Source organism: Ictalurus furcatus, chromosome 18, assembly GCF_023375685.1.
Source record: "Ictalurus furcatus strain D&B chromosome 18, Billie_1.0, whole genome shotgun sequence".
Classification (NCBI taxonomy): domain Eukaryota; kingdom Metazoa; phylum Chordata; class Actinopteri; order Siluriformes; family Ictaluridae; genus Ictalurus; species Ictalurus furcatus.
The window spans coordinates 2,853,632-2,881,469 of NC_071272.1; the positions used below are offsets into that span (position 1 = coordinate 2,853,632).

Here is a 27,838-nt window from a genome sequence, read left to right on the forward strand (position 1 = left end):
GCATGCAGCCTGGTTTTGTAGCGGCACGCTCATAAACCAACCCACAGGATCTAAGATGAGCCAAAGGAGCTGAAATGTGTTCTAAATATTTATACTGACAAACAAAATGAGGAAATATATGCTGAATGTGGCACTTTTTTTTTTTAAACTACTTATTTACATAATCAACTAATCATTTAGCTAGTGCTGGCTCCATGTTTGTGCTTGGGTACGATTTTTGCAATTTCTGTGCACACTTGGAAAAGGTTTCTTTCAGTTTTTCCATTTCTAAAATGTTGATTCATGAGTTTTATGAGTATATTTTAGCCCTATCAATTTTGATTGAGTCTGATTCAGACTCGGCAAACAAGCTAATAGTCATGGAAGTCATGCGCCCTCTCAACGGGCTGCAATTGCCAAATAACCAAGTGCTTCTTTGCCCTGTAAATGGACCCTCTCATTCAATCTACTCTGGGGAGTCCAGTACTCAACCTTTAGGAGGGAAATACAATGAAGCTTGATGTCATGGGGGATAATCACTGCCCCCGGGGCTGCCTTGGATCAGCACTACAGACAGCAATGGGAGGAGCATGCTGGACAGCACCCAAACACAAACAGAAGCACACCAACCCAAGGAGGAGCATGGCACAAGAACTTGCTTCAGAGCAATAACCATTCTGAGCAGCCACAGCGAGTGGCTACTGAAGACAGAAAAGAAAGGGCTGCATGCCCAGATAGACTGCAGAGACTCCATAGACACTGTGCATATGATTTAAAAAATAATGCTGCGTGAACAAAAGCGCAAACAATGGTTATGTGTTACTAAAATTTAGATTTAGATCATGAAATCGTAATATGGCTTGGACGACCAACAGTGTTGTGTTTACCTTATTCCTGTGTGTAGCTTCTTCTAGTTTTTTGACTTTATTGTGTCTACAGTTTTGTCCTTCCTGTATACATTTGTGTTTAACAGAATGTTTAGACCTCAGAGAGATCTCAGAGCCCTGACATTTCAGATCTGAGTTGGCATGCAACTCACACCAACTCTACATGGGAACTGCAGCAAGTGCTATTAGAGGCCCACTGGGACAGGAAACATTCTGCCCCATGCTCGTGGGAGGAGCAACAGTTGACATTAATTTGACTAATTTAAAATTACTCAGCGAAAAACTTGGTGCTGGATTGTATGCTGGATAACTGTGTGGTATGGTCTCAAGCCGCACTAGACAGGCAGCAGCACTCTGAATCCTCTGTAGAATGCACTGTGCATTGTAGAATGTTTCCTCTTTATGTCAGGTGGTTCATTCGATGTCCACATCGATCAAAATATGGCTTCAAGAAAAATATAAATAATTGTATTCATATTAATATTCAGTCCTAATAAATTTATGACATGATATACTATGAGGGCAGCCGTGGCTCAGGTGGAAGAGCGGGTTGTCCACTAATCATAGGGTTGGCAGTTCGATTCCCGGCCCACGTGACGCCATACCGAAGTGTCCTTGGGCAAGACACTGAACCCCAAGTTAGTCCCCATGGCAAGTTAGCACCTTGCATGGCAGCTCTCCTACCATTGGTGTGTGAGTGTGTGTGAGTGTGTGTGTGTGTGTGTGTGAATGAGAACCAGTGTAAAGCGTTTTGGATAAAGGCGCTATATAATTGCAGACCATTTACCATGTACTAAAATATTTATAATGTTAATAAAATATAATGTATGATACTGTTCAAAGATTGAGATTGCTATATGTGACCTATACATATTTAACAAGAGGTATGACTTAAGCAGACTTAATGAACAAAGAAATAGGAACAAGGATCATGCGAAGCCATAAAAAATGACGGGGGTTAACTAAGGAAAAATGTATGCAGGCCAGAGATGTGTGTGTGTGTTGATTTAGAATGAAAGAAGAGAATCTTAGCAGTAGCTACAGAAATGGGAAAGATTTCCTCAGTTTTCTCTCAGTGCAACCTGTGAATGTCAGCCAACCACGGGCCGACAGGTGTTGGTTTTGAGGTGAGAGGGCAGAGTGAGTTTAATGGTGTAGAAAAGAAGCTGTGAAGACGTGGAAGTGGCGGTGTCAGAGGGCTAATCTGGGTTAAAAGAGAGACGATTCTGGTGGTCGAGATGAGAGCACAGTAGAAGATGGGGGCAGCGTTTGAAGTTTCTTTTGTACCCTTGCACTAAACTGTGCTTTAGTGCAGGGGTTCCCAAACTTTTCCAGGGCAAGACCCCCCAAATGGCATTAACATTTGACCGAGGCCCCCCTTTTGCAAGATGTCTTTAAAACACATTAAAAATACAGACTTCTGAATATATCCCTCTTTTTTTTTTTATTAATAATTACATATTACATCTTTACATTACATTACATTAGGAATTGATTGTGTGTGTGTGTGTGTGTGTGTGTGTGTGTGTGTGTGTGTGTCTGAGAGTGAGAAAGAGAAAATAGTGGTGGGAGGGATGGGCACACCAAATTATTGAGGCCCCCTGGGTGCCCCCTGGCGGCCCCCACTTTGAAAACCACTGCTTTAGTGTACTTTAGTGTCTTTTAATAGGTGCTGCACCCAAGTGGTCTGTAAATCCCATTAACAGAATTAAAATCTTGACAATAAGCCTCTTTAGTGATATACATAACAACAAGGATGAAAATGGGGTAGCAGTTACACAGGGAATCTGAATATTTTATTTTATTTATTTATTTATTTATTTATTTTAATGGCTTAAACTTTGGATTACATGACGCCCTGCAGTTCCCAGATACGGGATTTCCAGAAGCATCCTTACACCAATACAAAAAAAGGTCGCGCGCCCTCTTCTGGCAGTTTGCGTGCAAGTTCTTGTCAGCTGACCTGAACGGAAATCACATGACCAGCACGAGACACACGAAAACAGGAAACCGGAAGAGCTTTTCCAGTCCCTTGTTTGTGTATCGGTGAGCTGCTATATTAAGACAATTAACTACGTATTTCAAGGCAGTTCTGCCATCGAATTATTTACTAGGTGTAGTAAACGGTACAGTACAAACAGAATGATGATGGAAACGTCTGTAGAGCTGTATTAGCTCGTTAGCTACCTTCACATTCGTCATTCCGCTTTGTTTTTAAACACATTTTAAGCTATAGTTCATTAAGTGTATGTAAAGTCTATGGTATCAGTTGTGTAAAGCGTAAAAAGTAGGCGTTTGTATTTATTTGGCAACTTATAGTTTGACAAAATGCAGACATAATATTGCCTTTGGCAGTATTAAAGTGTATGGTATGCGTATATAGTGTAAGGAATAACACACTCTGGGATGTGCTGTCATGGGAAAATAATCAACGACGGGGTGGTGTGATGTGGCTAGATGCGAAACGTTGCCAACGCAAGATTGGTTATTTTCCTATAACGCTGCGTCACAAAGTGTTTTAGTCTTCTTATACAAAGCACTTCGCCAACTGTAGTTTTATTCTGTAGCCTATTTATCATAAATGACATGTCATAATTATTTTATACATTCATAGTTACACTTAATGATGTGCAACGTCCACAAGACAAGTTAGTTCCTGATCACACATATATTATAGTTCCATCACCCACCTCTGTTTTCTCACTCCTGATGTTAATAAACCAAAAAAAAAAAAAAAAAAAAGTGCAGCTTGTCATATTACAGAGAAACCAGAAAGTGCAAAGTCTTCTGTCCTGAAGACGTCAATGGCAGAAAACATCCTGACCTTTAAACAAAACACCGGAGACGTCTTCCGTACATGTTAAATAACCATTTGCGTCATTATAGAAGGCTTTTACTATATCCATTCACATGCTGTTTCTTGGTTAAATAACAACACCAGATCTGTTTATTATCAGCCTTTTTTTTCTGTCCACCGTACCAGTTCTTGTGAATGAGTTGTTACTGTAGACGTGACAACATATTAGAACGAGAGAATTAATATAAACTTTAGAGGTTTATTGCCAGAGCAAATTAAACACCAATCAGAATTGAGAAATCTACAACGCTGTAGGAAATACCGTGGTGTATTGTGCTCGTTGAACAGCCTGATGGGGAGCACCTGTGTTTAAATCGTGTAACTCATTTCACGATGGAACGATATATTTCTTATTGGCAGCAGATGTAAGGATGGCGTCGGCGGTGGAGAGAACAGATGATCTCGTGCGTGAATATTTAATATACCGCGGATTTACGAGCACTCTCAAACATCTAGACACTGACATCAAAGCTGACAAAGAGAAAGGATTTCGAGTAAGTATCTCAAAGGAGTTGAGCAATGAATGTTTTTTTTTTCTTTTCATCGTGATGGATCTTAATAAAATAACTTTATATGTATTCTGCACCCAACAATAATATTGGCACCCTTGGTAAATATGAGCACAGAAGTGAAAAATTGTCTTTGTTAAATAGCAGTATGCAGCGTGATGCTCTGCTGGGAAACCTTGGGTCCTGGCATTCATGTGGATGTTATTTTGACACGTACCACCTACCTAAACATTGTTGCAGACCATGTACACCCCTACATAATATTAAGCGGGGGGTTTTTAATGTTATGGCTAATGGGTGTGTGTGTACATATAATACAACATACATTTTACATTATGTGCATTGCGTTCACTCACAGAATCACATGTACCACAATGTAACTCTGTTAAATCACCTCAAAGTAACGACATGTTTTTCACTCTTTAAAGGAACTTAAAGGGACGTTCCATCCTGAAACACAATAAATGTGCTTACATGTAAATATTTGTGTTGTGTTTAGTGAGTCTTCTATTCTGATGAGCATGTACTGGTTATACGCCCCGCTAATATCACAGGGGGATATTCATTTCAGTTCCATATCAGTCCTCGTTCATTTATCCATCTTCAGTAATGCTTTATCATGCTCAGGGCTGTGGTGGTGTGGTGCAGAATTGCCAAGTCATGTGTATACTAATGCACACTCCAAAACCCAGGTGGATAAAATAATCGACCAGCTTCATCAGTTCATTCAGAGCTATGACCTTGCTGGACTGAAAGAATATTGGAGCTACCTGGATCACAGATTCTTCAGCCGTTTGGAGGATGTTTACAGACCCACTGTTAACAAACTGAGGACAAGTCTCTTTCGTTACTACCTCGTGTTCAGTGTTCAGGTAGGCGACTATTATATATTCATATTACGATAATCTTTTATAACTGTTTAAAGTATTAACTGACTTAACACAGCTAGCTAACAATGCTTTAGTAACTCACAGTTACGTGCTAGATACTTACCTTAAACACACAACTATGCAGATTATTATTATTATTATTCTGTGTTTACCTTTTATCCTCACGTTTTCCTTTCATCTTACTCAGACAAAGAATCTGGAGAAGACTCAAGAGTTTTTCCAGAAGCAGGCTCTTGATCTTCAGGGCCAGGCAGAATGGCGTGATTGGTTCATTCTGCCATTTATTCCAGCACCGGAACAAAATCCGAGCTTCTCTCCATATTTTTCCCGCCAGTGGGCAGATACTTTCCTTGTTTCTCTCCACAACTTCCTCAGTGTTCTTTTCCGGTGTATGCATATCCTTCCTGTACTCTGCTTCAGGACATTTCAGGGATGGAACCTCTATCTGATATCTAGCAACTAAGATCAAAATGCGTTTAAATGTATTCAACAATCATAAAACGATTAAAAGAATAATACAAATGTACAAATACACTTAGCTAAAAAAAGTTGCAGTTGCACAATCTGTCATATTTATATTAAAAATATGATTGGATATGAAAATCCATACAGTTCTTAGTACAATGATGTACCATGATGTAGGTTCCTTAATATGCTTACCCCAGCCTGTGCTTCTGAGTTTTGATGCTGAAGTTCAGAGAACCACCAGCATCCAGGAGGAGAATGAGCAACTGCGCCAAGTGGTAAAGTCTTTTTTCATCTTCAGTGTAAATAATGAACGCAGCGGAGCACAGTGGCTTAGTGGTTAGCACGTCTGCTTCACACCTCCAGGGTTGGGAGTTTGATTTCTGCCCCTGCCCTGTGTGCGTGGAGTTTGTGTTTTCTCCCCGTGCTTCAGGGGTTTCCTCCGGGTACTCTGGTTTCCTCCCCAGTTCAAAGACACACATTGTACGCAGATTGGCATCTCTAAATTGTCCGTAGTGTGTGAATGGTTGTATGAGTGCGTGTGTTTGATTGTGGCCTACGCTGGGTTGACGCCTTGTCCAAGGTGTCCCCCACCTTGTACCCCGGGTCCCCTGGGATAGACTGTAGGCTCCCCCGCGACCCTGTATAGGATAAGCGGTACAGAAAATGGCTGGCTGGATAATGAAAGCAGATCATATATCTGATCATATATAATCATATATAATCATATATATCATATATAGATCATATATAATCATAGCACAGTAACCTGATACTTTCTTGTATGCGCTTAGTCAATGATTGACATTTATGCTTCTGTTTTGTTTTTGTTTTCTTTTCAGTTATTTGCACTTCAAGGAGAATCGAGGCCCAAGAAAGCAGAGGAGATGTTGCATCACAAACTCCCTGCTTACGTCCAGCACATGGACCGACTCGCAGATACAGAGCTGTGAGGGCCGACTTTTGGAACCGAATCAACAGTTTTATTGCAGTAGTGGTGTTTTTTAATTTAACTGAAGGATACTGTTTTGAGTCTACTAACAAGAACGGTCTTAATTGAATCAATTAGCAGAAGCTAATCTTGTTAAATGAGGTATCTCAGACAAGATTACATCACGGGTCCTTGATGTAAATCCACAATGATTTTTGTCTACATTTTATGTAGATAAAATGATAACACTACAGATATCCTTTAACTTTGACAGCATGGTAGAGTTTTAGAAGATAAAGCACAAGCTATCTGACTGTTGTTTAGTAGAACAGCAGCAGTTAGAATAAATTTCACTCCGCCAAAAACCTAGCACTAAGTCAAGATAAGATGCTTGAAGATTATTTCGGCGAAATAGTAGGCCTTATAAGACTTTAAAAAAAATACAGCTTGTCATGATACTGGGAAACCACGACGCCCTCCGTCCTCAAGACCTAAACGTGTCTGAAAAAGAAAAAAAAAGACTTTTAAAAAAAAGTGCTGACACTGGAGTAATAATCATCTTACAGAAATGTTCACAATATCAATGATTACATGTTATTTTTTTAGAATTGGTTTATGTGGCGTGTCTACGTTGATTGTTTGGTGGAAATTAATGGTAGCTAATGAAATAATATAGAATGGAAGATAACCAAGGCATGCCAACAGCCTAACCTGTTTCTGTCCATAAGGCTCGTCTGCTTCATTTCGTTTCAATGAAGCACTTTTTCAAATTTATATCAGTTCAACTCTAGACTCCATTTCATAAAATTATTCTTAATAGTATTCCGGTAAATACCAGTAAATGTAACATCAAAAGCATGCAAATAAAGTAAATATAAATTGATTGATAAAGCGGTCAAGGCAATCACAGAAGCCGTGCAGTGAACAGATAACAGTCTGTCCATTTGAATGAAATATCTAGCATCAGATTTCAGTTTCAAATCGAATTAGTTCTCTGCTAGCTGATTCATATAAAAACAGTGTTTGTTAGTGGACTCTTTTTAGTCTTTTAGAGCCTGCTGTAGTGCTAAAAGAAATTTAACAAGGAATAAAAATTCCTGTGAATTTTTTTCTTGTTCTGTTTTGGTTTTTGGATTAAATGGAGTATATCCTCAGAAGCAAGTAAATCTCCTGTAAGGCCATAATCCTAGTCTTGGATTAATATTTGGATGTTTCCATTATTTATTTTCGCAATAGTATTTTGCAGAACTACCCATGGGCTAGATCAGATTGTTTGTTTTAAACAAAAATAGAAACCATCCATAGTTGGTAACTTATGAGACATATGGCTCCTTCTGTCATTGCTAAGCATTCATATATGGAAAAACTTAAAAAATGCAAAATATAATATATTCAATTAGTAATGCTTATATGTATTTATATATAAAATTGTATAATTGTTTTATTTTTCCATTATACTAAAAGTAAGCCAAGCTTCCTCTTCATAAGTCATAAGACAGTCTTACCATTCAGCAGGAATTCTGCTTACGCAGTGGTGCTTACACAGGCCTTATTGTTTCGTGTTCAGTTTTAAGGCCGTGTATTGATTTATTCATCCAAATTCCTCCAAAGCGATTTATTTATGGACCGATGGAAGAAGAGAATGAGGCGTGCATGTGTGTTTTGTCGCAGGGACTTGGTGTCGAGCCAGCGTGTCGTAAACCCCACCACTCCTTCAAGGAATTTCTTCTCCTTTTTGCCTCAGGGCAGAAGATTCCCAGTGCGAACACCTCAGGGGGCAACAAGCTCCTCCCCTACACAGGCCACCCTTGGGAGGAAGGAAACCTCGGCCAGTCAGGTTTAATTTTTGAGGAGATGCAAAAACTCCTGATCGGTCCTCTGGTTGTTTTCATCAACACTTTTGCACTGAAGGTCTTTAAATGATTGTAAATTTTAGGTTATTATTATTATTTTTATTTTCTGGTCTTAGTTCCTGACAACCAATTTATCATAAACTGACACCAAAAGTTATTTTTGTTTTGAGAAATGCTTAAATTCTGTCCTTTTTTATTGTAGTCGGTGAAGATAAAGGACCCCACAACCTCAAAAGAGTCCAAGATGACCTCTGTTGCTGCTACCTTGGTAGATACAGTTGCAAGGCAAAAGAAGCAGATGGATCATGAGAAAGAGAGAAAAGAGCTTTTCTTCAAACAAGCAGCACAGGTCCATTATTATTCACTTACTGTATATACATGTGTACATAAGGCAGTAGGAATTATAATGTATGCTGTATGATCAAATTTACACTAGGCTATACACTAGTTTGGGAATGAAATAAAAACTTTTAGAACCCTTGTTTGTGTTTTCTTTCACAGACTTCTGAAAAGAAAGTTGAGGTTTCTGAGTCCGAGGGTCAAATGGAGGGCCAGTGTGATGTAACTGACTCGCCAACCAAACAGGCTCAGGCTAACAGTGAAGCGGGCGGGTCTGGGGTTGAGCAACCATTCATCAAACTTAGTCAGGAGGAGTATGGAGAGCATCACTCTTCCATCATGCACTGCAGGTGGGTGGAGATACAAACTTTGCACATAATCAAGTGTATCCCAAAATACTAGCTTTTGAAAGTAACGTTTCTTGGAGCATTAGAGTGGAACCTAGATCTTATGTTGATTAGATGCTCAGCGGATGCGCCATGGGGAAGGGGGTGCGAGGCAGGGTATGAGCGGGCTTGAGTGGTAGACGAGGCCAGGGCTTGAACTTGGGACGCCTGATTGGTACCACGCTGGAAGCCAGAAACATCTGGCACCGAGTAACTGGAGTACTGGGGTTTATATACTCTGCTTATTGGTGGTCCAGAGGTGTGGAAGGGACAGTGATGGCGAGGCCAAAGGTGGGCATGACAATGACGGCGAGGCCTTAGAGGGGAGTGATGACTACTGCGAGGCCAGAGAAGGGAGCAACAGTAATGGCGATTATAATAATATAATAATCCTGTTCACATACCTTTCTCTTTTTTTATCATTAGGCTTACACATATTAACACACTATTGATTGTTTTTTGAACAGGGTGGACAGTTCAGGTAGAAAAGTGGCAAGTCTGGACGTGGATGGCGTAGTGAAAGTTTGGTCCTTCAACCCCATTATGCAAACGAAAGCCACCATTATGTCCAAATCTCCTCTGCTCTCACTGGAATGGGCTACAAAACCAGACAGACTGGTAAGAAACAACTCATTCCTTCTTTTCACATTTTGGCATAAACGATGGAAGTCAGTAGAGAGCGTTTGAACCATTTGTCTTTAAATTTCAGATAATAAAAATGAATTTGAAAGATCTCTTATGGCCATTAGTGAATAACTACCATGTAGAAGAGTGACAAATTTACATTTAGCTAAAATCCCTGCTTTTAGCAATTTGTACTATTTGACGTAGAAAGAAAGCTTTCTTTCAGGTGTGGTTAATCTTATTTTGTCAATTGTGTTTTCTCTGCAGCTGTTGTTGGGCAGTGGGGTTGGCACGGTGAGGCTGTATGATACTGAAGCTAAGAAAAATCTGTATGAAATGTCTATAGACGAAGCTCATCAACGGTAAGAAAAGTTCAGTTCTGGCAGATGTTTGAGAAACCTTTTTAAAATGGGCAGGGATAAATTAGACAACAGTCTCTCTTTCTTCTCTCTTGTGAGGTTGATAAGACAAAAATGCAGCTTTGTATGTTACTGAGAAACCACAAAGAGCATCGTTCTCCATCCTGAAGAATTTCCCATCCTGTAAAACTTCGTCACAGCACTCCCTCTGACTGCTAAAAAGCACTGACCCTTCCAAAAACCGTTAAATAATCGCCTCCCCACCGAAAACCTCACCATATCAACAGTTACACGTTTGTGATCCTGTTTATGTGGAGCATCTGCTATATACAAGTCCCTGGAAAAGTTGTTACTATAGAAACCATAACGTATAAGGATGAGATGCTGTTAGAGAAGTTTAATTGACACCTTCTGACCAATCAGAATCAATCCTTCAGCAGTCTTGTAGTATAAATGTTATTGAATGGATGTTTGTATATCTGTGTGTGTTTCAGGATACTATCACTGGCCTGCAGTCCCAGTGGAACATCGTTTGTATGTTCAGCAGCTGCTTCTGTGGCTCGTTCGGGCAGCATTTCAGAAACAGTCCCGCATCTGATGCAGCCCCTCTCCGGAAAACTGCTACTCTGGGACACTAAGACTGTCAAACAACAAGTAAACACTCTGGTTGTTATTCCGGTGTTGAGCTATAATGGGCTTTGTTGTGGTATCATGTTATTTTCAACACCATGTGCTTAATGGTGTTGTACAGTATTGTCTGGGTTATTCACACTCATACACACTCACTTAGACGTCTTCCATTCTTGTGGCGTTTTATTGTGATGTGATGTAATATTAGAATGTTAACTTGTCTATTGAGTCCATAGCCTCTATTTTACTCGGACCCAAGACACTTGGTTGCACATAATGTGTTACAGTGTGTGTTAGTGAATATTGTGATTCTGTATTGTTGTACATTACATTGTGGTGTGTGTGATTTATTTATTTATTTATTTATTATTTATCTGTAGCTGCAGTTTGCACTGGAGCCGGGGCCTGTAGCTGTAAACTGCATTGCGTTCAACCACAACGGGAATCTTCTGGTAACTGGAGCTGCTGACGGCATCATACGCCTGTTCGGTAAGATCATTATTCAATTATTATTATTATTATTATCATCGCTGTTGCAGAATCTGCAAATGTGGACACTAAAGTAGAATTTATAAAGTCATATGTATATTTCCTGTTAAACTTTTTAACGTTATTAATTTATAGCCAATATGTAATACGCGTATGTTCATGGTATGATAATTTATAATATGATAATTGTTTAAACCAATATTATAGTTTTCAGTACATCATAGTATCTCTGGGTAGAGCTTCACCTTGTATGCAACATCACACCTGGTACAACATAACTGATAACATTCAGTAATTTCTAAAAGACAATTGTAATAATAATTGTAATCGGCAACTTGCTGTTGTATAAGTGGAATAAAATGCACTGGGATGTCCAGCTATAACACATCACACACATTTTCCCATTAGAATATGCCCCATTGTGTTTTATTCCTTACATAACATTGCAACAGCTATGCAATGATTCTATTATCTGTTTATAGAAACTGATAAAAACATATATTTTTAAAAAAGATTTCCTAAAAGACTCATTCTAGGTCTGCTGTGGCTTATTAAAACACTGTAGAAATCTTTCTTGTTAGGCAGCATTGTGTTAAAAACGTTTTGACATTGTTACAGATATCGCATTATGTACTGGACTTCAAAGTATTTTTGATGCCATTTAACCTAGTATAGCATAATGTTAGCAATTTTTTGTCAAAATTTACTCATTAAACACGTTGCACGTTAATATCTTTGTTATATGTCCATTCCTTCACGTCACCACACATCTCATCTGTCCTACCGTGCAGACATGCAGAGGTATGAGAGTGTTATGAGTTGGAAGGCTCATGATGGTGAAGTTTACAGTGTTGAGTTCAGCTATGATGAAAACACTGTGTTCAGCATTGGAGAGGACGGCAAGGTAAGTCTGTGTGTGTTAAATCTGCTAAAGGGTTTTATCAGCTAGCTTAAACGTAGTTTAGGCGTTCTTTGTTACTTTAAGAATAATTACCTTCTCTCTTAGAGTCTTGTGGGGTCATTTATGATCAAAGTATGTTTCTGTGTGTGTGTGTTCCAGTTCATCCAGTGGAACATCCACCGCTCTGGAGTGAAACAGTCAGAATACTCGTTATCTCAGGATGCCGTGGGACCATTTGTGCTGTCCGGGTACAGTGGCTATAAGCAGGTCCAGGTGCCTCGTGGACGACTTTTTGCTTTCGATTCAGAGGGGCATTATGTCCTCACCTGCTCCAGTACCGGAGGACTCATCTATCGGGTGAACACACACACACACACACACACACACACACACACACACAAAGATTTTATTTTTATCAGCTCCAAGAAAGCAAACGTGTTTTGTGTTTTATAATGTGAAGGAGGACTTGGGTATGAAACAACACACACACCATTTTCAGTCACAGTGTGTAAATGTGTTTTAAAGTTAGCAGTTTCAGTTCTTCAAGTAGTAATAATAGGAGTAGCAGTATAGTAGTAGTATAATTACTAGTACTAATGCTGATTTTATTGTGTAAACACCTAACTCTAATGTCTTTGTCTTCAGTTTCTTTAACGTCAGCTACATTATCTCAGTGCAATAAAGTAAACAAGAATTATTAGTATTTATATGTTTATATATATATATTTTGGTTGAAAAGGAATCTTAATAGATTTCTGCCTGAAAATGAATATTACTTATTTAAATTCTATTTTTGCAGAAGGTTGCAGTTTAAAGTTTCAGTTCTCAGAATAAATATATGTACACTGTAGGTTTTGGGTTTAAAGGGCTATTTTTAATGTACTGATGTGCTTATTTTTTGACTTAATTCTGTGTGTTTTTTGTGTCTTAAGCTGAATAAGGGAGACGCAGGTCTGGAGAGTGTGTTGTCTTTGGGAGGGCATAAAGCTCCGGTGGTAACGGTGGATTGGTGTTCAGCTGTGGACTGTGGAACCTGCCTTACAGCGTCGATGGATGGCAAAATCAAACTGAGCACGCTCCTCGCACAGAAACCCTGATGAAAAAAAATATACTGTCAGCTTCTCGTCGTTGCTTAGGCAAAGACAACTGATCCTAGTCTTTTACTTTTATTACTGTTTAAATGTACAGTTGTCAATACCTGATTTAAATTGATAGTTCTCAAATAAAATTCCATCGTACTTTAGTAATGTAACTCTTATTCACTTATTCACAACTCAAAGTAGTAAAGGTGATAATAAAGTCATAAGACCATAGCATATGATTTGCATCATTTTCATCCTCATCAGACCATTCAGTGTGCCCTGTGGATGAGGGCGGAGTCTTCCTAGAAGAGACCACTCCCATTAGGGTAGAAATGTTTCCTCATAGGATAAAGATGATCAGTCAGAAGAATTAATTTAGCAGTGACTCTTCTTTTAAACGGATCATTTGCCCCTTACATTTCATGGTATGGGTCAAACATTCAGGTAATGCTGAGAACCTTGTGAAGTCTGTCTCTTCTGACCAGAACACTTTTCAACGTCTGTGTAGAGCTGTGTATATGGTTTTCGCACTGCTAACCCTCAAATCTGCTTTCGTCATTGTAATGATAGTTTTATAGACTACAACATAATACTATACCACAATATCCCTCTGTATTTAGTTCTTGCTAAATTGTTTGAATATGTCCTGCATTAACATTCTCCATCACCTGAAAAGCAGTTGTTTTTTTCTTCATTCATATCACATTAATACGCAAATATCATAGTTATTGCACCTGGATCATAGTTATTATTTTCGACTACAATTTCTATAGCTTTTCCTTTCATTTGTCTCATTTGTATATTGAGGCAATTAACAAACAAGTAAATATGTCTGAATAAGATATTGATATCAGGATTTCTGAAACGGCTAGAAATGGTTCTGACACCATTTTAAAGAATGTATTCCTAAATAGTAAATATCAGCTATTGCATTTGTGTTTGATACATGATGAAATAAAAAGTGTTCGGTGATGCCCAAACTTTTAGACTCCGCATTAATGTTATTGCAAATTCTGAATGGAATGGTGTTAAATGTTAAGTGTAATAGTGTATTGGATATTAAGATGTGCAACTATCAAAGGACTCATCTGTTGAATTTATTTTGTTATCTATTTTGGGGATTTTCATCTCCAGACTCTCAAAAAAAGTTTGATCCAAACTGGATAGTGTATGCACACTAGCTAAAACCCTGACCAAAGGATTTAAAAAAAAAAAAAAATAGTTTCAAATACAAAAATACAGCCTGTTAGTAACTACTGCAGGGATTTTGGAGAAAAACCCCAAATGGACAAATTCACAAATGTATCCTCATATTTTTGTGTTCATTTTCTTGACTTCTATTGTTATAGGCTTAATGGTGAGCACATTTGCCTCACACCTCCAGATTGAGGGTTCGATTCCTGCCATGGCCCTGTGTGCTGAGTTTGCATGTTCTCCCCATGCTTCGGGGGTTTCCTCTGGGTACTCTGGTTTCCTCCCCCAGTCCAAAGTCGTGCATTGTAGGCTGATTGGCATGTCCGAAAGTGTCCATAGTGTATGAATGGGTGTGGGAATGTGTGTGATACCTCACCCTGTGCCCTATGCTGCCTTGGATAGGCTCCAGGTTCCCGGCAACTCAGTAAGGATAAGTGGTACAAAAAATGCCTGTATTTCGCCTGTAGCAAAATTACAGCCTTACACTTATTTTGTTTTTCAGTCCTGGAACCTTAGGGAAGAACCTTTCCGAATTCATCTGTAAAAGGACTTTCTGAATAAACTCATAGTAGTATTTGAGCTCTTTTGGTGCTGAGCACCAAAAACACTCTCTAACAACAGATGCATTTGAAAATGCATGATTTTATGTGGCTTGAGGCAGCTGCGATGTGCTCTGCATTTGACATGTGTTTAACTTAACATTTAATGTAGTTAGGTTTGAATACGTCGCCAAACTGAGCTTGAGACCAGTGATTAACTGTGCTCGACATTTTAAATGGTGGAAATGGTTAACCATAAAGCTGTCAAAAACTTGGGAATAAAGAAGAAATGCAAAAAGGTTTAATAACTAACAGTTCAATATGTTAATAAATGGGTTTTGTAATTCAATGATTTACATCGATTACTGTTTACAGGGTAGTTGATCTACATTTTTATATAATTGCAGGAAGAATGATATTTAAAAGAATCTAAATCTAATCTAAACATTTGTGAACATACGACTCAGTGTTGTTAAGCTCTAGTTTAACAAGAACAATAATTATTTCGAATAAAGACAAAAGAAAAACTGTTAAGCTGATTAACATGTTTTATTTCATGAAGTAATTCAAAACTGATTTTCCATTCAAAAGTACAGTATAGGAAAGGATATTAAACGAGACAAAATCATCAGCGAGAACATTTTTGTGATTACTGGAAGATTCATATTCTATTTAGAGAACTCATTTCATGAGAAATATAGAGATCATTAGTTTGATTATATATGGAGCTGCTATTCTTCATGTTCATGTTCTCGTCTTGTCAATTCATGCTGTGAGACAGAAAACAAATATCAAAATGAGCTGCATGTATCAGTCATCCTCTTTAAATATTATAAGTATACATGTAAGTACAATATTTCCTTTTTCTGCTACCATCTGAATAGCAACACTAATGTTTTTCCTTTTATGATCCAGACTCCAGGTAAAACATGTACCTTAGTTAGCAGCAATAGAAGACGACATCGTTGAGAGATGTATCATCCGATATGCCCTGAGGTGGCTCCACTTTCGTTTGGAGCCCACAAATCCCAGTTCCACCACAAACTGAGCTCCAGGTACCCCAGCTACCCCAGCTCATTCCACTGCCTTCCAACACATTGCCTCCGGTGCACGTGAACCTGGAATTTTTGGTTATAAATACATGCCTTGTTATCATTTTTTAGTCACTTTTCTTTATCAAACACACTTAGGTTAGGAACAAGACATGACCAAATTTGTCACAATGTTTATGCAGTAAGTCATCAATTTATTTAATTAAAAACATGATCAGATTATAGTTACAGATAAAATGATTTGTGAATACCAGCTTCATGAAATCTTCGATTTTTATTACTTTTTTGAGACAATATCACATGTGTGGATTATTGTGAGTTACTAATTACCTGATGTTGTTAGCAGCGGTGTCATCAAAAAACACTCCCTGATAACTCTCCACTCGCAGCTGGAAAGATTTGAGTACTCCTTTGGGGCACCAGATGCTCTGTGTCCAGGTTCCCCAACTGTAAAAACAATAGTTACTGCTATTAATACTACTACTAATACTACTAATGCTATTACTACTACCACCACTACTACTTCAAATACTCCTCCTCCTCCTCCTCCTCCTCTTACTACTATGACTGCTGCTGCTGCTGCTACTACTATAATACAACAACTCCTGGTTCAGTGATCTATGTGATAGATAATATGGATCATATGTTCAGTGATCCAATCGTATGGACTTTGGTCTTCTACTCTGACTTTTGAATTATGACATTGAATCGCATTGTATCTTCTGTAGGTCCTGTAACTATATCTATATAATATTCAGTACATATTGTCATATATGCCTTATGTCTTATCTATATGCAGTATTTCATACATGGGAAAGAACATACAAAATGTGTTTTTTACCTTCCTTCAGCAGACCTGATGGTTGTATAGGGCCCGACATAACCAGTAAGCCCGATTGGTTTAGAGCACTGAAGGGCAATTCCATTTAGGGCTGTGTCATCCCCAGACCACTGATTTGTCTCAACCTAAAAAAAACAAGCCATGTTTAATACATGGTTTAATACATTGCTGACTGCGACTTCACCATTTAATACGCTTGTACAAATATGTACCAAAAAAATTGTAGTTATACCACAAAGTGTGAAGTTGTATATTAGATATTAAGTTTCTTATCAATGCTTATACATTCTCATTCCAAAAATTGCTAATTAGTAATTAGTCATCCCTGAAAAAGCGGTGCACTCACCTTGAGGCTAAAGCCCGTAGCGTATGTGCCTGAAGGACACTTCACTGCAGTTCCCCATGTTCCCCATCTCTGTCCATTCAACACAGAAATCATACTGGGATACGGGGCGGCAATTTTGCTTTGTGTGTCGTTGACACTTGCACACTCCCCGAAGGAAAGCATGAACAGAGGCAAAACAACAGTAAGCACAAAATACATTGTCAGATAGAGCTGAAAATAAATTCAAACTACGATCGGGTTATCAGAATGAATCTCCCTGAGAAAAGTGCCTGCTGAGAGCAGGTGCGCCTGTTTATATACAATCTGGCCAGCCAATCGGTGTAAAGTGTCATGTAATTATAGATCAGAATATTTGGCATTAATCCAAGTCAAATCCAGGTTATGAATCATTAAACTGGTTTGATATCATTTTTAAAGCAAGGACAAATGTTTTCCATGGTTTCAACTTTAAATATTTATTTTCAACAACAATGCAATAATGTAAATAATAAATAATTAGTAACAAAGGTTGGCACAGTGATCCAGCGGGTAGCGTTTGCCTCCTCAAACACACGAACACATTAAACAATGACAATGATTCTTAAGTTGCATGAATTTATTGTGTGAATTATATTTGTCAACGTTTTAAAATGGCTTTTATCTTACTATATAAACTGAGATTTATTCTATACTAGTATGCCTATAATATAAAAATATATAATACATATAAAAAGATAATGACAATAATAATAATAATTATAATTAAATATAATAATAATTATATATAACATATAACAAATGTAAAATACCCTTGGGAAATATGAGCAAAGAAGGCTGTGAAAAATTGTCTTTATTGTTTAAACTGTTGATCATTTGTTCAAAAAATTCACAAAAATACTCTGCTCTCATGTAGATCAAACAATTACACAACACAGGTTTATAAAAAAAAATAACTTTGTTAAATATACGTGTGCAACAATTATTGGCACCCTTATGAATTCATATGAGAAAAAGATTTTTGAAGTATATTCCCATTGACATTTTACATTTTTTTAGTACACCTGGGTGACAGTAAAGGCAATTTTTCATAGCCTTCATTGCTCGTATTTGCCAAGGATGCCAATATTAGTGGAGAGCACTGTATGTACATAATCATATATGAAATATTTACATCCATTATGTTGGATAGATATAATGTTTCATTTCTTTCAATATTATTCAAGAATACTGTATATACATGGTGTAATACAAGAAATGTATTGTTTTTTGTTTCCTTTAATGAATTGTATCACTAATTGTACAGCATGATCATGAAAATGACTATCAGAGTGCTTATGTCCTTCATGACAAGTTATGTTACATTATTGAGATGTTTGAGATGTTCCAGAACATACACACACATACACACAAAGAGACAAACAAAACAGAACGAGACAAAGTAAAATCAAAAGTAAACTTTTCATTTTGTTTCCTTTAATAATGTAGCTAAACAGAAAGTCAGATGATATGATTAAATGCTTTCACACACACACACACACACACACACACACACACACACACACAAAAGTATATGAAAAACACCTCAAAATCAATGAGTATTTCATAATAGTAGTTGCTTAAGGTCCTGCTGCATGACCCACTTTCTCTTGAGATTCAGATCACGGACAGATGCCCTGACATTTTCTTTTAGAATTTGCAGGTATAGTGTCCTCCACTAATATTGGCACCCTTGGTATATATGAGCAAAGAAGGCTGTGAAAAGCTGTCTTTCAAAAAATTCACAAAATACTCTGCTCTCTTAAATATCAAACAATTGCAAACACAACACAAGTTTATCCAAAAATATATATCTTTTTTAAATATAGGTGTGCAACAATTTTGTCACCAATATAAATTCATATGAGAAAAATATATTTGAAGTGTATTCCCATTGAGATTTTACATTTTTCTTAGTATACCTGGGTGAGTATGAACAGGAACTTAACACATAGGCCAAATTCCCTCAGTCATTTATAACAATGGGTAAGACCAAGGAATATAGCTGTGATACTGACCACAAAATCAAGGTCCTGCCATGGCCATCCCAGTCCCCTGACTTGAAACCCATAGATGAATGGTCTCAGATCACTTGTCATGTATTCTCCAACCTCTTCAGGCGTTATAGGAGAAGACTCTGTTATCTTGGCAAAGGGACAAAGTATTGACTAAAAGGGTGCCAATAATTGTTGCACACCTATAATTAACATAGATATTATATATATATATATATATATATATATATATATATATATACTGTAGGGAGTTTAGCCCGCAGTGGGCGGAGCACAGACACACAGGAGGCCGTTTTAGTGTTGTTCGTGGAGGGATCTTTATTTAAGACAGACAGGGTTGCGTAGCAGTGGGGTGCTGGTGAGGGCCTCCTTTAGGGCTTGGAACGCCTGCTCTGCCTCCGCAGACCATTTCACCTGGTCCGGCTGGCCCTTCTTCGTAAGGTCTGAGAGGGGGGAAGCTACCTGCGGTAATACCCCGCCAGTCCCAACAAGGCCCGTACCTGTTTCTTTGATGTGGGCCAGGGGTAGTCCTTCACTGCCTCGATTTTCTTCGCCTGTGGCTTCAGCATATCCCGGCCAATACGGTAGCCCAGGTACTGTGCCTCGGTCAGCCCTAGGTGGCATTTCTTGGGGTTGGCTGTCAGCCCGGCCTTCCGGAGTTCCTTCAGAACCTCCCCCAGGGTGAAACAGGTGGTCCGACCAAGTGGAGGAGTGGATGACTACGTCGTCTAGGTAGGCGGCTGCAAACATATGGTGGGGTCGCAAGACAATGTCCATCAGCCTCTGGAACGTTGCGGGCGCCCCGTGTAGCCCGAAGGGGAGTACCTGGTACTGCCAGTGACCGGTGGCCGTGCTGAAGGCCGTCTGCAGTCTCGCGTCCGGTGCCAGCGCGACTTGCCAGTAGCCTTTTGTTAGGTCTAGGGTAGACATGAACCACTCCTCAGTCGCTCCACGAGGTCATTCACTCGGGGGAGGGGATAGCTATCAAACTCGGAGACCTGGTTCAGCTTCCGGAAGTCATTACAAAGCCGCATACTTCCGTCTGGCTTCAGCACGACAATGATGGGGCTGTACCAGGGGCTGTTGGACTTCTCTATGATGTGGTCCCGCAGCATTCGGCCAACTTCTTCCTCGATAGCCTTGCGCTGGGCCTCTGGGACACGGTAGAGCCGCTGTCTTACCACTACTCCTGGATGGGTATTGATCTCGTGGTGGACCAGCTGTGTCATTCCTGGGGAGGTAGAAAACACATCAGAGAATTGGTCCACCAACTCAGTTAGCTCCTGTCTTTGTGTGGGGGTAAGATCTTCCCCCAATTCTACCAAGGTACTCTTGCCGTGATCTGTGTCCAGAGCCGCGTACGCCGATACTACCGGTGCCGGTTCTATCCACTTCTTCAGCAGATTCACGTGGTAGAGTTTTTCCTCTGCTCGCTTAACGGGCTGCTGCAGGCGGTAGTTTACAGTGCCTTTTCACTTGAGGACTGTGTACGGGCCTTGCCACCGGGCCAGGAACTTGCAGGAGATACTGGGCACTAATAGGAGCACCCGATCGCCCTTTTCTGTTCTTCCTGGGTGGCTTGCATGTGCTCCTGAACTATCGGGGTTACCCGGTCAATATTCTCTTGCATCTCCTGCACGTAGTCGATGACCGAGCGGAATGGGGACGGTTGCTCCTTCCACACTTCACGGGCCACGTCCAGCAGTCCTCGAGGTTACCGTCCGAAGAGGAGCTCGAAGGGGGTGAAGCCCGTGGACGCCTGGGGGCACTCCCGGATGGCGAAGAGCACGTAGGGAAGGAGGAGGTCCCAGTTCCTTCCTTCCTCGTCTACCACCCGGCGTAACATCTGTTTTAGCATCTGGTTGAATCTCTCGACCAGTCCATCAGTTTGCGGGTGGTAGACGGACGTCTTGAGGTGTTTCACCTGTAACAGCCGACACAGATCAGACATTAGCTTGGACACAAAAGGCATACCTTGGTCGATGTCATCCGATATGCCCTGAGGTGGCTCCACTTTCGTTTGGAGCCCACAAATCCCAGTTCCACCACAAACTGAGCTCCAGGTACCCCAGCTACCCCAGCTCATTCCACTGCCTTCCAACACATTGCCTCCGGTGCACGTGAACCTGGAATTTTTGGTTATAAATACATGCCTTGTTATCATTTTTTAGTCACTTTTCTTTATCAAACACACTTAGGTTAGGAACAAGACATGACCAAATTTGTCACAATGTTTATGCAGTAAGTCATCAATTTATTTAATTAAAAACATGATCAGATTATAGTTACAGATAAAATGATTTGTGAATACCAGCTTCATGAAATCTTCGATTTTTATTACTTTTTTGAGACAATATCACATGTGTGGATTATTGTGAGTTACTAATTACCTGATGTTGTTAGCAGCGGTGTCATCAAAAAGCACTCCCTGATAACTCTCCACTCGCAGCTGGAAAGATTTGAGTACTCCTTTGGGGCACCAGATGCTCTGTGTCCAGGTTCCCCAACTGTAAAAACAATAGTTACTGCTATTAATACTACTACTAATACTACTAATGCTATTACTACTACCACCACTACTACTTCAAATACTCCTCCTCCTCCTCCTCCTCCTCTTACTACTATGACTGCTGCTGCTGCTGCTACTACTACTATAATACAACTGCTCCTGGTTCAGTGATCTATGTGATAGATAATATGGATCATATGTTCAGTGATCCAATCGTATGGACTTTGGTCTTCTATTCTGACTTTTGAATTATGACATTGAATCGCATTGTATCTTCTGTAGGTCCTGTAACTATATCTATATAATATTCAGTACATATTGTCATATATGCCTTATGTCTTATCTATATGCAGTATTTCATACATGGGAAAGAACATACAAAATGTGTTTTTTACCTTCCTTCAGCAGACCTGATGGTTGTATAGGGCCCGACATAACCAGTAAGCCCGATCGGTTTAGAGCACTGAAGGGCAATTCCATTTAGGGCTGTGTCATCCCCAGACCACTGATTTGTCTCAACCTAAAAAAAACAAGCCAACAAACAAAAAAAAAACTACTTTACCAATTAAAATGATTTGTTGATGAGATTGAATTCATTTGCAGGATCATTTAAACTGAGAATTTTACTCAAATTACACACATCAGTTATGGTTAATGTTAATGCTACAGTCTGTGCTCCACTGAAATTTCTTTTAATACATGGTTTAATACGTTGTTGACTGCGACTTCGCCATTTAATACGCTTGTACAAATATGTACCAAAAAAATTGTAGTTATACCACAAAGTGTGAAGTTGTATATTAGATAGTATATTAAGTTTCTTATCAATGCTTATACATTCTCATTCCAAAAATTGCTAATTAGCAATTAGTCATCCCTGAAAAAGCGATGCACTCACCTTGAGGCTAAAGCCCGTAGCGTATGTGCCTGAAGGACACTTCACTGCAGTTCCCCATGTTCCCCATCTCTGTCCATTCAACACAGAAATCATACTGGGATACGGGGCGGCAATTTTGCTTTGTGTGTCGTTGACACTTGCACACTCCCCGAAGGAAAGCATGAGCAGAGGCAAAACAACAGTAAGCACAAAATACATTGTCAGATAGAGCTGAAAATAAATTCAAACTACGATCGGGTTATCAGAATGAATCTCCCTGAAAAAAGTGTCTGGTGAGAGCAGGTGCGCCTGTTTATATACAATCTGGCCAGCCAATCGGTGTAAAGTGTCATGTAATTATAGATCAGAATATTTGGCACTAATCCAAGTCAAATCCAGGTTATGAATCATTAAACTGGTTTGATATCATTTTTAAAGCAAGGACAAATGTTTTCCATGGTTTCAACTTTAAATATTTATTTTCAACAACAATGCAATAATGCAAATAATAAATAATTAGTAACAAAGGTTGGCACAGTGATCCAGCGGGTAGAGTTTGCCTCCTCAAACACACGAACACATTAAACAATGACAATGATTCTTAAGTTGCATGAATTTATTGTGTGAATTATATTTGTCAACGTTTTAAAATGGCTTTTATCTTACTATATAAACTGAGATTTATTCTATACTAGTATGCCTATAATATAAAAATATATAATACATATAAAAAGATAATGACAATAATAATAATAATTAAATATTATATATAACACATAACAAATGTAAAATACCCTTGGGAAATATGAGCAAAGAAGGCTGTGAAAAATTGTCTTTATTGTTTAAACTGTTGATCATTTGTTCAAAAAATTCACAAAAATACTCTGCTCTCATGTAGATCAAACAATTACACAACACAGGTTTATAAAAAAAATAACTTTGTTAAATATACGTGTGCAACAATTATTGGCACCCTTATGAATTCATATGAGAAAAAGATTTTTGAAGTATATTCCCATTGACATTTTACATTTTTTTAGTACACCTGGGTGACAGTAAAGGCAATTTTTCATAGCCTTCATTGCTCGTATTTGCCAAGGATGCCAATATTAGTGGAGAGCACTGTATGTACATAATCATATATGAAATATTTACATCCATTATGTTGGATAGATATAATGTTTCATTTCTTTCAATATTATTCAAGAATACTGTAGATACATGGTGTAATACAAGAAATGTATTGTTTTTTGTTTCCTTTAATGAATTGTATCACTAATTGTACAGCATGATCATGAAAATGACTATCAGAGTGCTTATGTCCTTCATGACAAGTTATGTTACATTATTGAGATGTTTGAGATGTTCCAGAACATACACACACACACACACACACACACACACACAAAGAGACAAACAAAACAGAACGAGACAAAGCAAAATCAAAAGTAAACTTTTCATTTTGTTTCCTTTAATAATGTAGCTAAACAGAAAGTCAGATGATATGATTAAATGCTTTCACACACACATACACACACACACACACACACACACACACACACACAAGTATGTGAAAAACACCTCAAAATCAATGAGTATTTCATAATAGTAGTTGCTTAAGGTCCTGCTGCATGACCCACTTTCTCTTGAGATTCAGATCACGGACAGATGCCCTGACATTTTCTTTTAGAATTTGCGGGTACAGTGTCCTCCACTAATATAGGCACCCTTGGTATATATGAGCAAAGAAGGCTGTGAAAAGTTGTCTTTCAAAAAATTCACAAAATACTCTGCTCTCTTGGATATCAAACAATTGCAAACACAACACAAGTTTATCCAAAAATATATATCTTTTTTAAATATAGGTGTGCAACAATTTTGTCACCCCTATAAATTCATATGAGAAAAATATATTTGAAGTGTATTCCCATTGAGATTTTACATTTTTCTTAGTATACCTGGGTGAGTATGAACAGGAACTTAACACATAGGCCAAATTCCCTTAGTCATTTATAACAATGGGTAAGACCAAGGAATATAGCTGTGATACTGACCACAAAATCAAGGTCCTGCCATGGCCATCCCAGTCCCCTGACTTGAAACCCATAGATGAATGGTCTCAGATCCCTTGTCATGTATTCTCCAACCTCTTCAGGCGTTATAGGAGAAGACTCTTTTATCTTGGCAAAGGGACAAAGTATTGACTAAAAGGGTGCCAATAATTGTTGCACACCTATATTTAACATAGATATTATATATATATATATATATATATATATATATATATATATATATATATATATACTGTAGGGAATTTAGCCCACAGTGGGCGGAGCACAGACACACAGGAGGCCGTTTTAGTGTTGTTCGTGGAGGGATCTTTATTTAAGACGGACAGGGTTGCGTAGCAGTGGGGTGCTGGTGAGGGCCTCCTTTAGGGCTTGGAACGCCTGCTCTGCCTCTGCAGACCATTTCACCTGGTCCGGCTGGCCCTTCTTCGTAAGGTCTGAGAGGGGGGAAGCTACCTGCGGTAATACCCCACCAACCCCAAGAAGGCCTGTACCTGTTTCTTTGATGTGGGCCAGGGGTAGTCCTTCATTGCCTCGATTTTCTTCGCCTGTGGCTTCAGCATATCCCGGCCAATACGGTAGCCCAGGTATTGTGCCTCGGTCAACCCTAGGTGGCATTTCTTGGGGTTGGCTGTCAGCCCGGCCTTCCGGAGTTCCTTCAGAACCTCCCCCAGGGTGAAACAGGTGGTCCGACCAAGTGGAGGAGTGGATGACTACGTCGTCTAGGTAGGCGGCTGCAAACATATGGTGGGGTCGCAAGACAATGTCCATCAGCCGCTGGAACATTGCGGGCGCCCCGTGTAGCCTGAAGGGGAGTACCCGGTACTGCCAGTGACCGGTGGCCATGCTGAAGGCCGTCTGCAGTCTCGTGTCCGGTGCCAGCGCAACTTGCCAGTAGCCTTTTGTTAGGTCTAGGGTAGACATGAACCACTCCTCAGTCGCTCCACGAGGTCATTCACTCGGGGGAGGGGATAGCTATCAAACTCGGAGACCTGGTTCAGCTTCCGGAAGTCATTACAAAGCCGCATACTTCCGTCTGGCTTCGGCACGACAATGATGGGGCTGTACCAGGGGCTGTTGGACTCCTCTATGATGTGGTCCCGCAGCATTCGGCCAACTTCTTCCTCGATAGCCTTGCGCTGGGCCTCTGGGACACGGTAGGGCCGCTGTCTTACCACTACTCCTGGATGGGTATTGATCTCGTGTTGGACCAGCTGTGTCATTCCTGGGGAGGTAGAAAACACATCAGAGAATTGGTCCACCAACTCGGTTAGCTCCTGTCTTTGAGTGGGGGTAAGATCTTCCCCCAATTCTACCAAGGTACTCTTGCCGTGATCTGTGTCCAGAGCCACGTACGCCGATACTACCGGCACCGGTTCTATCCACTTCTTCAGCAGATTCACGTGGTAGAGTTTTTCCTCTGCTCGCTTAACGGGCTGCTGCAGGCGGTATTTTACAGTGCCTTTTCGCTTGAGGACTGTGTACGGGCCTTGCCACCGGGCCAGGAACTTGCAGGAGATACTGGGCACTAATAGGAGCACCCGATCGCCCTTTTCTGTTCTTCCTGGGTGGCTTGCATGTGCTGCTGAACTATCGGGGTTACCCAGTCAATATTCTCTTGCATCTCCTGCATGTAGTCGATGACCGAGCGGAATGGGGACGGTTGCTCCTTCCACACTTCACGGGCCACGTCCAGCAGTCCTCAAGGTTACCGTCCGAAGAGGAGCTCGAAGGGGGTGAAGCCCGTGGACGCCTGGGGGCACTCCCGGATGGCGAAGAGCACGTAGGGAAGGAGGAAGTCCCAGTATCTTCCTTCCTCGTCTACCACTCGGCGTAACATCTGTTTTAGCATCTGGTTGAATCTCTCGACCAGTCCATCAGTTTGCGGGTGGTAGACGGACGTCTTGAGGTGTTTCACCTGTAACAGCCGACACAGATCAGACATTAGCTTGGACACAAAAGGCATACCTTGGAGGTATCTTTGCGTAGTGGCACCACCTCGGGGTACCGGGTGGCCTAGTCCACGATGACGAGTATGTACTCGTGGCCCCGGGCGGACTTGGGGAGCGGCCCTACGAGGTCCATGCCGATCCTTTCGAAGGGGACGCTGATGATGGGAAGTGGGATCAGGGGCGCCGGCGGGGGCTTCCTGGGGGCGGTACTCTGACACTGAGGGCACCAGTGACAAAAGGCCCGGACCTCTGCGTCCATCCCTGGCCACGTGAAGTGGTCCTTCAGTTTTTCCCCGATGTGTCGGGCCCCCAGGTGGCCCCCGACCGGATAGGTATGGGCCAGGTGCAACAGTGTTTGGGTTCGGGTCTTGGGGACTACCAGGAGGTCCATGTTTTCCCCTCTGCGCTGGGTTCGGTGGTTATAGCAGGCCTCCCCTGACTAGAAAGTAGGAGGTGGGTAGCCTGTGTTCTGGGTTTTTGTCGACCCCGTCAATCTGCCGCACCTGGGCCCAGCAATGCTTCAGGCGGTCATCCTCTTTCTGTTCCCGGCCGAAGTTCCCCTGCCGGCTCACCTGTTGAAATACAGAGGAGAGTGGGTTAGGGGGTGTGTGTGACTTACCTTCGGCCGGGGCATTCTTCTTGCCCAGGGCCATGTAGGCCGGCCGGGCTGGGGCCTCCTTCCTTTTCTGGGCTGATTTCAGCGGGTCTGGAGTGTGGGGGGCCCCCTCCGGCAAGCCCGGAGTCTTGACCCTCCTGCGGCGTCCCCCGATCCAGTTTCTTCGGCCTGGACTCCTCCTGGGGTGTCCTGTAGGCGGGGTGGTTTCAGATGACCGCTTTTCCTTCGGCAGCACGCTGGTGGTCGGGCCGATGTGGCGGACCCATTTCCGGGCGGGCTATGGGGTTGCTGCCCATCCTGGCCGAACTCTAAGAGGAGCAGGGCGAGTTCTAGGGCAGTTAGCAGCTCCTTGCGGGTTCCGGGCGCACGTATTCCCACGGCTCGGCGCTCTGGGGGCGGCAGAGCTCTCAGGAACCCGTCCATGGCCACCTTTTCTGCCACCTCGGTGGCGGTACATTGGTCAGGGTGGAGCCACCATTTGGTGAGGTGCAGGAGGGTGTTCATTTGACCACGGGGCTGGGCCCCCGGTCGGTAGCTCCACCGATGGAAGTCCGCTGCTGCTCGGTAGGAAGTTCTGCCATACCATGCCAAGATCTCTTTCTTTACCTCTCCGTAGTCCGCCGCGTCCTCCG

At 40.8% G+C, this 27,838-nt stretch overlaps 3 protein-coding genes across 4 annotated transcripts; 1 reads left to right on the forward strand and 2 right to left on the reverse strand.

Annotated features, from left to right (window-relative positions):
• Nucleotides 1-2,631: 2,631 nt before the first annotated feature.
• On the forward strand, nucleotides 2,632-14,161 carry wdr91 (WD repeat domain 91). Of its 2 annotated transcripts, none has more exons than XM_053649118.1 (16): nucleotides 2,632-2,912; nucleotides 4,084-4,217; nucleotides 4,925-5,104; nucleotides 5,310-5,516; nucleotides 5,782-5,865; nucleotides 6,430-6,536; nucleotides 8,190-8,355; nucleotides 8,574-8,720; nucleotides 8,873-9,060; nucleotides 9,564-9,714; nucleotides 9,988-10,082; nucleotides 10,574-10,733; nucleotides 11,090-11,198; nucleotides 11,990-12,102; nucleotides 12,259-12,456; nucleotides 13,032-14,161. In XM_053649118.1, exons 2-16 carry the CDS (start codon nucleotides 4,095-4,097, stop codon nucleotides 13,194-13,196), a joined length of 2,193 nt encoding a protein of 730 aa, XP_053505093.1. In that variant the 5' UTR covers nucleotides 2,632-2,912; nucleotides 4,084-4,094; the 3' UTR covers nucleotides 13,197-14,161. The 2 variants fall into 2 exon arrangements, with proteins under 2 accessions (XP_053505093.1, XP_053505092.1); XM_053649117.1 differs by having other exon boundaries at nucleotides 2,843-2,912; nucleotides 4,087-4,217.
• A 1,287-nt stretch (nucleotides 14,162-15,448) lies between these two features.
• Nucleotides 15,449-17,415, reverse strand: LOC128622688 (vitelline membrane outer layer protein 1). The gene is made up of 5 exons (XM_053649383.1): nucleotides 17,154-17,415; nucleotides 16,808-16,932; nucleotides 16,297-16,413; nucleotides 15,850-16,032; nucleotides 15,449-15,684 (listed from the first exon to the last, which is right to left on the reverse strand). Exons 1-4 carry the CDS (start codon nucleotides 17,349-17,351, stop codon nucleotides 15,855-15,857), a joined length of 618 nt encoding a protein of 205 aa, XP_053505358.1. The 5' UTR covers nucleotides 17,352-17,415; the 3' UTR covers nucleotides 15,449-15,684; nucleotides 15,850-15,854.
• Nucleotides 17,416-20,897: 3,482 nt separating this feature from the next.
• Nucleotides 20,898-22,845, reverse strand: LOC128622671 (vitelline membrane outer layer protein 1-like). The gene is made up of 4 exons (XM_053649365.1): nucleotides 22,591-22,845; nucleotides 22,088-22,212; nucleotides 21,574-21,690; nucleotides 20,898-21,309 (listed from the first exon to the last, which is right to left on the reverse strand). Exons 1-4 carry the CDS (start codon nucleotides 22,786-22,788, stop codon nucleotides 20,898-20,900), a joined length of 852 nt encoding a protein of 283 aa, XP_053505340.1. The 5' UTR covers nucleotides 22,789-22,845.
• Between the last annotated feature and the right edge of the window lie 4,993 nt (nucleotides 22,846-27,838).